General features: G+C 37.4%; 1 protein-coding gene across 2 annotated transcripts in view; it reads left to right on the top strand.

Moving 5' to 3' along the window:
• Positions 1-325: 325 nt before the first annotated feature.
• The window catches only part of rab11fip5a (RAB11 family interacting protein 5a (class I)), a 45,004-nt gene continuing 33,284 nt past the window's right edge, over positions 326-12,045 (top strand). For both annotated transcript variants that reach the window (XM_038279452.1, XM_038279451.1), the window contains exon 1: positions 326-849. In XM_038279452.1, the coding sequence (XP_038135380.1) occupies positions 491-849 (359 nt within the window). In that variant the 5' untranslated portion in view covers positions 326-490. The remainder of the gene's footprint in view (positions 850-12,045) is intronic.

Raw genomic sequence — 12,045 nt, 5'->3', positions numbered from 1 at the left:
TGGTACATTTGGTCTAGAACCGCCAATGCAGAAATGTATAAAAAAAAAACCTCATAACTTGTAGGTTTAAATGCAGGTCTTTCCTTAGTCCGGATTTTTTTATTGTATAAGTATGATGGTAATCTCGTAAAATAATAGAAAGAAAGGAAGTATGACATCCTGCGTTCCAGCAGAGGCGTCTTATTGCGGTCTCTGTGTTTGCAGCCATGTGCTTCTCAAGCTGCTCAACTTCCTCGTCCTGCAGAAGGAGGATGGAGGAGGCGTGACGTCGCTGTCCGCAGACAGGCCCATACAGGCGGGGACGGACCCTGCATGCTGCCGCAGCAGCCGAGGCTCGAAAACAGACCCAGATAACTTGGCCAGGGGGGGAGGAAGGTAATAAGAAGAATAATGCGGCACCGCCCGCGGACCCCGGCGCTGATGTGACTGCGTTTGGAGCCGCAGAGAGGAAGCGGCGGACGCCACCAGCTGTGTCTGTCTGCAAGGGGACATGTCCTCACTAACCGTGGAGGAGGAGGACCAGAAGTGGGAACCGACGCACGTCCAGGTGACGGTGCTGAAAGGCAGGGGCTTGCGGGGAAAGGGCAAACACGGCACCAGCGATGTGTACACCATCATCCAGCTGGGGAAGGAGAAGTACTCGACCGGCGTGGCGGAGAAGACCACCGAACCGGAGTGGAGGGAGGAGTGCTCGTTCGAGCTGCTGCCCGGCGCGCTGGAGCGCGGGGGGAGTAACGAGCTGGTCCTGACCGTGATGCACCGGGCGCTGATCGGGCTGGATGTGTTTCTGGGACAGGCTGTGATCCAGCTGGATAAACTATTCCATGAAAGCAGATACGTAAAAAACGAGTAAGTTCCACTGCGAAGTCGGTGTCTGTTATAGTAGAGTGCGTGTTTTCAGCTGGGAGCCTCTATGTTCCCAAAAAAATGAACACAGATGCGCATTATGCGCTCCTTCTTCATCTGTTTCCCTCCTCTCTGATCCCAGCTGGGTGTTTGTTTCCTTTTACTATCTGCTCTTTTTTTTTTTTACTCCTTGTATAGTTTGTTGTGGGACATAAACACAGCTGTCAAATCTCTGATGCTGCAGCAGGGCCCTGCAGACACACCCTCCCTCCTCTCAGATACACAAAACTAACTCTGAGGACATCCACCCACTAAAGCAGGCTATCCCCAAAACTTCTAGAAACACCAGCCTCCCTTTAGGATGCTGGAGGCTTGTTTTGGGGGGTGGGGGGCTCTTGACAATGTTTGTTCCCTAATAGCAGAGCCATGTGGACAGCATGCAGGAGGGGGATTAATGCTTGTCCCAAATCCAGGGATTAACAAAGAGTTCCATGATTCCAAAGCTACAAGGTATTTTTAGCATAACATGTCCTTTTATCAAAGCATGATCAGACAGTTGATAAGCTACAATCTTTTATCTGACATTAGTTTATGAGTAGATAATTTAATTTGGTGTTATAGGAGAAAGATGAGGAGTGCATCACTTCGAACTTTAAGGAGGAAAAAGAAATTTGTTCTAGAAATTCATTAGAGGTAAATGCATGGTATGGCTAAATAAAACGCATTGGAGCTCAGCAGATGGGCTACTGTGACTTTTTACAAACACAATGCCAAGCTACGAATATCGAATAGGGAATAGGAAACCTGAATTGTAAAATTTGAGCTTCGAAATTTACCAACACGTGGTTATGCAACCCTGCAGACATCAACTTTTACCTTAGTGGAAGAATGGCAAGATGAAAACCATAAAAATTCCTGTCCTCAGTTTGTTTCCAACTTTGCAGATCATGGAGCATGCATGTGGAAAGTGAGGCAGGATGCCTTTTCTAGTTGACATGCAACTGGATATGCTTGGTGAACAGCTATCATCATAATTCACTGTTGCCGTGGTAAGACAAGGTGGTGTTACCATCATGCTGTGGTGATGCATTTCTTCAGCATGGGGAGGAAGTACATTAAAATCTGTAGGCAGGACAAGCTTATTTATAGTATTTATTTCAGTAGCAAATTAAATTCAAAGTGCTTAACATGAGAAGAAAAAGAAAGTGAACTACATTGACATAAAAGTATAGGAATAATTGCAGAGCATAAAAGTGAATAATTAGGATAATATAACTTTATTAAAAGATAAATAATAAGAATGATGATAAAATGAAGGGAAAGTTGAACAAAAAAAATAATGTTTGGATGGCACATTCAAAAGCCTCTCAACAAATAACTTTTTAATCTGGATTTAAAGCACCTTTGGGCTTCAGCACTTTTATAGTTTTTAGGACATTTATTCCATATTAGTGGAGCATGAGAGTTGAATTTTAAATTTGGTCCCAGTTCTGGGTGTGCAAAGTAGATTTAAGCTAGACAGCCTGGGTGGCCTGGACAGTTGATTCACTGACAATAAGTCTGTAATTTATTGTAGCTAAAAGTCTTCATCATATGGTTCTATTAATTTTGTAAATCCACAGCTTTTGTTTCTGGCTCATTCCTTCTTTTTATAACTGCTCTAAGTCACTCAAATCTGATTGAATCAATAATTTGTCGAGCAATTATAGTTACAAACTGCTCATTTTCACACATGAACATCTTTGATCTAAATCAACATATTTTAGCATTGGCTGTGTATTGTCGACCTGTAGAACCATGGATTTCTGAACAAGATTTAGTTCTTTTGCAGACTTTAAACATTTATTTTTTTTCTTCAATGACTGCCCTTTATTTGGCTCCATTTGGCTACATCCTATCCCAGTATCTTAACGATACCATCACTGTATTTTCAATAATTTATTCAGGTCTAAGTGCTTTACTAATTTAAAGCATTCTACACGAAGGGCAAAAAGTTTGGGTATGAAGTAAACTTTGTACAAATTCACACAGTCTCCTTGTTTTTTGCCATTGCCAAGTTACTCGGAAGTCCCGCAAATTTTTCTTTGAATAGATTTCCCCTCCTGACATCTACAGCTCATCCAGAGCTACAACGGGCCTCTAGGCTTCCTGTCGTTTTAGGTAGATACCTGTCAGAGGTGGTGGCTAACTGTTTGAATAGGTGGTCACCTCTCAGAATAGGTGGTCACCTCTCAGAATAGGTGGTCACCGCTCAGAATAGGTGGTCACCTGTCAGAATAGGTGGTCACCTGTCAGAATAGGTGGTCACCTCTCAGAATAGGTGGTCACCTGTCAGAAAAGATGGTCACCTGTCAGTATAGGTGGTCATCTGTCAGAATATGTGGTCATTTGTCAGAATAGGTGGCCACCTGTCAGAAAAGATGGTCACCTGTCAGTATAGGTGGTCATCTGTCAGAAAAGATGGTCACCTGTCAGAATAGGTGGTCACCTGTCAGAAAAGATGGTCACCTGTCAGTATAGGTGGTCATCTGTCAGAATATGTGGTCATTTGTCAGAATAGGTGGCCACCTGTCAGAATAGGTGGTCACCTGTCAGATTAGGTGGCCACCTGTCAGATTAGATGGTCACCTGTCAGAATAAGTGGTTACCTGTCAGAATAGGCATTCACCAGTCAGATTGGGTTGCTACTTTTGGGTCATATATTAAACAATACTTTACAAATTGTCAATTTAAAGGACGCCGTTTTATAAGCTAAAATCAGAAGTAAGACTATTTGCAAGGCGCTGAATGCATACATTTTTCACATGTATGTAGTTTTTGGAACTTTTTATTATCAAATCTCTATGCATTTTTAACTCCAAGGCATAAACTAAATATTGTATTCACTGACATTGCATTAAATACTGCTTTTGATTAATGAGTAACTAAGACTATCCACTGTGAATATTTTCATTGAATAGACATAAAAGATTTTTATCTCTGTATAAACACTGAAAATGTGGTTTCGAAGCAAAAAGAAGTTTACATAATGAAGAATATGTAGTTGGAAAGGGGTTAGGTTTAAACAAATAGACTAACAAACAATGACTTTCCACACCTTTTGTTCAAATAAAATTTGTATTGGGCATATGGGCAAAAAAGCCCAGTTTTCAACCTATTTATCTTAGTAAAATAAGACAAGGGCAAAATGTTAAGTGCCAGAAACGAAAAAAAACAAACAACAACAGATGTCTTCTTTATGTAATGTTGATTTCAAAATGTTTTTTTTATAATATTTTGTTTTTAACTTTACAGACCATAAAGAGTGAAACTGATACCATCAGAAAAATGTTGTCTGATTTATTACAATATAAATATATGCTTTGTGTTATACAATTAGGGACAGTAAAGTGTGTTCAGAAAGGATGTAAAACTATGTTCCATGGGCATGTTAGGGTTTGTTATAAGATTATTTTCAGCCTTATAGGCTTTCTGTATAAGTCAAAGCAGAAAAAAATATGAATAGAGTTAATGGAGATGATAACTTTACATCATGAAAGCTAAGGGTTGACTTTAATTTAAGTGCATTTTATCTTTAAAATGATGAACTCTGATTTTTTTTTTAGAGCCTGATCTTTTATTTAGGGATGTTTTAAAAGGGTATTGTCAGTGTAAAGGTATCTGGTTTTCTTTTATATTCAAGGAACCATAATGGAGTAAATTAGTGAATATTTTATCTATCAAAGCTGAGTTTGAAATTTAGAGATAAAGAATTTAAATGTAAGCTTCTCCGATTCTGACATTTTTTTTCTGTCCTGGATTTATTGCTCCCTGTAGTTTTAGTTCCCGAGGCTTTATTAAATGTTTGCGGATATGGAAGTAATAATTTTGCTTATTCAACTCAAGTCAGGCTTCTAATTACTTTATACAGATTGACAAAAATAAACCTACTGGAAATTAGATTTAAATTTTTTATTATATTAACTAATGGCCTAATAAGAATTTTTATTATGCATTCTAAGTTTTGGTGATTAATCAATGCTTACTTTTGCATTACCAGTGTTCATTGTATTCTGTAGAGGACTGGATATGACAATAAAATTGATACCTACAGTATGAAGAACTACAGAAATGTTGCTACTTTGAGATGCAGCATTGGCTCTGAGCTATTTGATGGTTATGAATTATAAAAGTCTAAAATTTCACTATTGTTTTTAACTGCTCCTGCAAGCCTTTTCTATAAATAGATGTGGATAGTATACTGAGAAGTAGATGTTGTATTATTATTCCACCAATACTCTACTTCAGTACATTAGTTCATGCATTGTATGTCAGTGTTTGTCTGACATTAGATTAAAGCTTAGATTTAGTGCAGGGCAATAAAATAATTGGATTATTTTAATGAGGAACAGAAAATGATATAACAATGGTTGGCCATGAAATTCGTTAACACAGGCAATACATGTACTTTATTGGATTTACATGGAATTTTTTTTTTTTAAAGAATTAATAAGATAGAGAAAGGCTTGCAACCAGTGTTTAAAACTTGGTTTGCAACATTTCGTATTTTTAATTTTTGGGTATAATCTGTAGGTATTTGCTGCTAAAAAAAATTAGCGTTAGCTGTCACGTATTGGCTATAGTATAATGATTGTTCTTGTTTTCCTGCAAGATTCATAATACTTCTTTTATCCTATCAACATGTAAGGCTTTTGGTTAAAAATGAGAAATTCTTATATTACCACAGGGTTTTTTAAAGAGTTGATCATTGATATTTTGCACTTTACAACTGGTTTAACAGGACAGTAAAAGGCTTTACTATGCTTTGGCTTTTCCCGTATTTCTTTTTAAACCATGTCGATGATTTTGTTGTTTCACACTGTTGTGGTTTAAGTCATTTTAAGGGAGCATCTGTCTCCGTCTGGTACTGTTTTTTAAGGGCAGGGGGTACGTACTTATCGCCATTTTCTGTATTTTGATTATGATTTAATGAGATGAAAGTGTTTATGTGATTTTTAATAATTAATGTCTACCAGCAGGAGGTTGCTTGGAGCTGTTATGGGTTGATCAGAGGTAATCTGTGATATTCAAAAGGTTGGGGAGAGAAGCAAAGAGCACCTTGACAGATTTTTATTTATGTAAAGGTAAACCTTTCCTATCCAAGATATTACCTAAATAAGATTTGAAAAAAAGTATTTGGTAAAAAGGCCAATCCAGTACTAACTGAATGATGGATTGCAAAATAGCAATTGCAGAGAGAAATGCATTATCAAGTCAATAATTTTCTCAATGTAAACCTTATGAATCAGCTTTTAATGTATACATAAAACTATAAATCACATTTAATGACAATATATTCTGTTTACTACTTTCTCACTTGACCTTCAGTTTCAGCTGCAGGTCCAGAAAATACAAAATAACTTTCGAACAACAAAGCTTCTTTACAAACAAGAAGTCTTACTTTAATAAAGCCTGTAAGTGCTTGAAGTAAAGCAGTTGGTACCAAACCATTCTTGCACAATAACTGTTTAGTTTGCATGAGAGTTTTCATGCCCCACCAACCCCAGACCAACCATTTTAACAAACTAATTTAATGATCTATAATGCCTTTAAATCACACAATTACTATCTTTAAAGTGGAATTTATTTAAGTTTAATGGGTCCTATAACTGTGTAACAGCTGTATTCAGCATTGCTATCAATACATTCCAAAAAAAACTTCCAAGAAAACTCTCAAAAGGGGTTATTTAGTGAATAGATTTCTACCACACCCCCTGAAAGCACACTGTTGCTTGTCTTCAGGAGGTCTGCACCAACTTTGTGAACCAAGAAGTAAAAAAAAATTAAAAATTAAATGTAAAAAGTACCGGTGCAATTAAACGTTTTTCAAGAAATGTCGATGATCAACTTTGGTCATAGGTCATAAAAAAACAGCTGATCCAATTGGTAATATACATAAATGGTCTAATTAAACAAACTTTGTAATTCCTCAATTAATCCATTGATTTGTTCTTTTTGAGATAAAGGCATTAGACAAATCTTGCTTTTATGGGCTGCTTTAAAAGAAAGAAAAGTTTTACTGTTGTTCTATGAGTTTTTCTGATTTATGTCGAATTTAGAAAAGGATGTTTTTTTTAATCTTCGAGCTTGAAGAAAATTAATGATGAGAACTAATACGATAGATTATGTGGTTAAGGTAAACAACACTGGACATGGTAATACCAGAACAGTAATGATGGAGTGTATCTTCTTTTGCGCAGACAATGCATTTGCACAGCAGAGTATGATACAGAGTCATTTTATTATTAAGTTATTGCTGCAGCCTTTTTTTTGTAGCATTTGCATTAATGGGGAAGCAGTGGCACATAATATGTGAGGTCTCGTTTGTGACACTTATTACCCTGCAATCTTTTTAAAACGTCCAAAACAAACTATGGCAATGGCACTGGTGATCAGATTGTATAGATATGTGAAAGCATTATGATGCTTACTATGTTGGACAATAATATAAACTGCTAACAGTCGACTAAATGCAAGTCTTTCTAACACTTTAACGGAAGACTAACTTATAAATGGGTTGTTGTTGATATGGCATATGGTCCTAAACTGTTTGGTTAACCCCCTTGGTCAAAGATTAAAACCGCAGATGGTTTGTCGTGACTGGAGGTATTTTTTTGTGCTGAATTACTGGTGTAGAAACTGATTACTGGAAAGGTGGGCGTTGAGTGAATTCCCCTGTAGGGTCTGCTAGGAGGAAGCTAAGAAGACAGCCTGATCAAAACGTGTTGCAAAGCAAAGTGAGTTCTGTGGTATATTTCAAAATTTAGAGGTGGATCATGAATTATATCACTATTTCTATAACACAATACCTCTTTTTCTTGTAATCATGCACTTAGAATATTGTAAGGAACGTATACGGGGTTGTGTATTTGTATTCTTCATTGTGGAACATTTAACTCAAAGCTGCAAGGATGCATCTGCTCCAGTTTTAGCATTTTCCAGCAGGTTTCCTTCCAGGTTCACCCTTTATTTAGCTCAATCCGACTAAAAATTATGCCAATCTTCCCTGTCCCTGCTAAAGAAAATCTTCTCAGAGACATAATGGCACCATTTTTGACTGTAGAGATGATGTTTTCAAGGAGAATCAGTAAGGTTCATTTTCCACTACACATTGTTTTGATAAATTCCAGTCCCATCTGTCCAGAACACCTCCTACCACATTTCTTTTTTTTTTTTCTATGAAAAATGTCTTTGTTCTTTTCAAACCGTTCAGTGTGGCCTGTGTTAGTCAGAGTTGTCCTGTCAGTATGTTCTTCCATACATTTGGGTTATTAGTGACGTCTTGGCTTCTTCTCTGATTATTTCAGGTGGACATCCATTTTTGGAACATCTTTTCTAAGTCAAGATCATGAATTCAACTATCCTCTTCCCTAGTAAGAGTACATAGGATAGTAGATATATTCTTACATCCGTTTGGAATCTATGCACAACTCTCTGTGATTCAAAGAAAATAAGAGGTCTGAATACTTTTCAGAAACACTGTATACTTCAGATTTGGCATATACCTTTTTTTCTTTTCATCTCTGTCTACTTCGTCCATGCCCTGCGCCATCATGTTAGCCACACCCGTGATGTTGCATAAGACCTTTGTAAGTGAACATCTGTTTGCAGAGTTTGCTGAGCAGAGCGTGTGTGTCTGTGTGCATCCAAATCAATCCCATGCCAATGAAGGACAGCCTTTTAGAACCTTTAGTCTGGACAAACTGCTGTAGATCCTAATGGAAAGAGTAGGTTACATAAGCATGTGGCCTAAAAAAATCCACCTAGATGATATAAATGTAGCTCTGCTCTTTTAATGTTAAATTACAGTATATTAAGTTGGGCTGAAACAATTAATTGAATTAATTGTGATTAACCAATTATTGAAATAATTGCCAACTAATTTATTAATCGATTATCGTTAACTGTATAGATACTGTTAAACATGCCTTTAGCTGACAGAGCAACCCACTTAGAGCATTAATTATATCAAAATTGTAAAAAAACAAATATAAAAACTTGTTGCATTTAAAATAAAAAACAAATGTTTTGTCTGTCAATATGCTCTATCCAGAACTCCTCAGGTGTAAAAATTTTAGTTTTACCTGGTTTAATTTCATAAAAAACAATCTTCTTTAAAGTAGCACTAGACATCTTCCAGGCATGTCAGTAAAACTAGCAGCAGTTCAGCGGACAGGATAAATGAACGGTATCCGGGGCACGTTAAAGGTTACTAAGCAACATTTAACTGGACTTGTGTAATAGCTTTCAGAACCCTGAAGGATTAAGCTTACTTTAATAGGCTTAATCCCAGTGCATCTGCACATCATTTTCACAAAGTTTCTTTGAAGGTGGGACCTTGTTAAATACATTGCTAGCTTATTTAGTTTCCGTTTGGGATTAATAAAACATTTTTCAAATTTTAATGAATTATGTTATCTCAACCTCTACTGCTGAGCTGTTGATGACCAGTGGAGCGTGGTTAGGCCGGTTCTTCCTGAAGTCGACGATGATCTCCTTCGTCTTCTCCACGTTCAGGACAAGGCTGTTTTCTCTGCACCAGTCCACCAGCTGCTCCACCTCCTCTCTGTAGTCCAGGTCGTTGTCGTCTCTGATGAGGCCCGCAACCGTGGTGTCATCTGCAAACTTCACGATGTGATTGGTGGTGAACCTGGGGACAAAGTCATGTGTCATGAGGGTGAACAGCAGGGGGCTCAAGACGCAGCTCTGAGGGAAGCCTATGCTCAGGGTGATGACATCAGAGGTGTTTTGTCCAATCTGGACTGACTGAGGTCTGCTTGTGAGGAAGTCTCGCAGCCAATTTCAAAGATATCAAAGGTATCATATCAGATGCTGTGGGATGATGGTGTTGAAAGCTGAAGTGAAGTCCAGGAACGGCATCTGCACACAGGTGTTCTTCTCCTCAAGGTGTGCCAGGCTCCGGTGGAGAGTGGAGGAGATGGCGCCCTCAGTGGAGACAATGTGATCTTTAACCAGCCTTTCGAAGCACTTCACCATGATGGGAAACAGTGTGACAGGCTGGTAGTCATTGAAGGAGGTGACTTGAGGCTTCTTTGGGACTGGAACTTTGGGACATGCTAGTACTATGCTTTAGCAAATGGAGCTGCATGAAAACGTTGTCCACCTGAGCAAGATATGAGTTTAAGGAGGACTGTAGCTCTAGGTTTAGAAACGGGCTATTAACGTTGTTTTTTTAGAATGTGCTACTTTCTTAACCTTTTTAACCTTAAGGCTGTCTGGAAGCTAACAGGATATGTGTCGCTCTTGACACAGGTTAAAATGGTTCTGAAAATATTAGAGGGTTTCATGGGACACGATAACATATTCTAGAACATACTGTATAAAAAAAAAAAGAACTTATGTCATTTCACTTTAAAACTTTCGTTATTTAAGCATATATAAAAAAATATACAAAAATGTCTTAATCTTTTTGTAACTGACCTTTTTATTTATATTGACTTAAAGGACAGTATTTTATAAAAACATGAACCTGATCCCTAATGTGTTCGCAGGTGCATGCTTTTTGAATGCTGGTGTGTAAGAACGTGTGAGATTGTAGGAAAGTTTGAGCTGTGGTCAGAGATCATCACATCCAGATGTGGAATGTGCTGTGAATCTCCCGTTCTGTCTGCTTCACCCATGGTGTACGGTCTAAAAGAAAGTCCTGAGTCAAATTCTCAACCTTCCTTGGGTGTTGGCCTAAAAAAAGAAGGTAATTAAAATGTTGCATTAGGTAACAGTAACACTATAGAAGTAGGCCAGTAATGATGACCTTGCTTTTTTCTTTTAAGGATCATATTACTTTTAATATCTAAGTAAAATTCCACTCTGATAAGAATTTAAGCTGTTGTTTTTGTCCAGTGAATATATTTATTTTCTTAAACAAGAAGTTTTTTTTAAACCAATTTGTAAATACATTTAAGTTAGAAGTAGTGTTGCATCGATACCAATACCGGTATCGGACAGGGCCCTGATACTGCACTAAAATGTTGTTATTGGCGATTACCAACAAATAGGGCACCGATACCATTTTGACAGCCAAAGGTTTTAAAGGTAGGCAGCAGCTTGACCAAAGCCATGATGGCAATTATTTTACATACAAATAGTATGCAGTTCTTCGTGTATATATACAAACACATGAATTTCAAACAGATGGTATCGTATCGGCCGATACTGCACACCCAGGTATCGGTATCGGGGCAAAAAATGGCATCAGTGCAACACTAGTTAGAAGTAAAACACAAACTGTTACCAGGAACTTTAAATATTTGCACAAGAAAACCTCTTAATCTCTCATCCTCAGTAAATATTCGTCACCACTGGTATTTTAGAAAGTAGCTTTAAGAGTTTTAACACTGTATGTGTGTATTTGATGCTGCTTCGGACATCTCATTTGCTGTGTTTAATATAGAATTTGCTTGTAGGAGATGCTTAAGACAGAATGAAATGTAAACGTTTTGATCATGTTGTCATTTTTTTCACATTGACCTCTTTAAATGCAGAGCTCTGTAGCACAGACTGCTCAGGTTGTCACTTAGACGTCTAGAGATCGCAATGCAACTTTTTCATTGCAGATAGAATTCCAATATTGCAGTTCTGAGTATTAATCAATACTGATATTGACCCGATATTGGGGTTGTCACGATACTAAACATTTCAACTCGATACCGATACTAAGGAAAATATTCGAAACTCGATACCATTTTCCATATCACAAGGATAAAAACTCCAAATTTCAACAGAAATTTTTTGATCAATAATTAAAGTACAATAAATAAACAAATACAATAAACAATAAGAACAACATTTTGAGGTTGTTTGCTGTGCACAGCATTAAGCAAGCTTGATAAAAAACTTTTTGAGTATCGATACTTTTGACAACCCTACCCGATTTATCTGCACCGGTCATACACACTTTTATTATTCATTCTGTAGTGTTGCATGTTAGAAAAGGCCTAATCAAGGAATTTGAAGAGTCAACATCAGTAGATGACCCATGTATACTAAACAATAGGTTAAATAAACTTTTAACAGAAAGAGTTAGAACTGAAGTATAGGGATGGGCGATATGTTATCGTGTGCGATATATCGTCAAAGAAATTCCTCATGGTAACAATTTGTCATCTTGCGATAAAAACGATAAACTCCCGCCAGTGACGT

This window comes from Cyprinodon tularosa, unplaced genomic scaffold (assembly GCF_016077235.1).
Source record: "Cyprinodon tularosa strain WSP-4 unplaced genomic scaffold, ASM1607723v1 ctg150, whole genome shotgun sequence".
NCBI classification, from domain to species: Eukaryota; Metazoa; Chordata; class Actinopteri; order Cyprinodontiformes; family Cyprinodontidae; genus Cyprinodon; species Cyprinodon tularosa.
The sequence above is the reverse complement of the archived record's forward strand: the minus strand, read 5'-3'. Positions and strand labels throughout refer to the sequence as shown.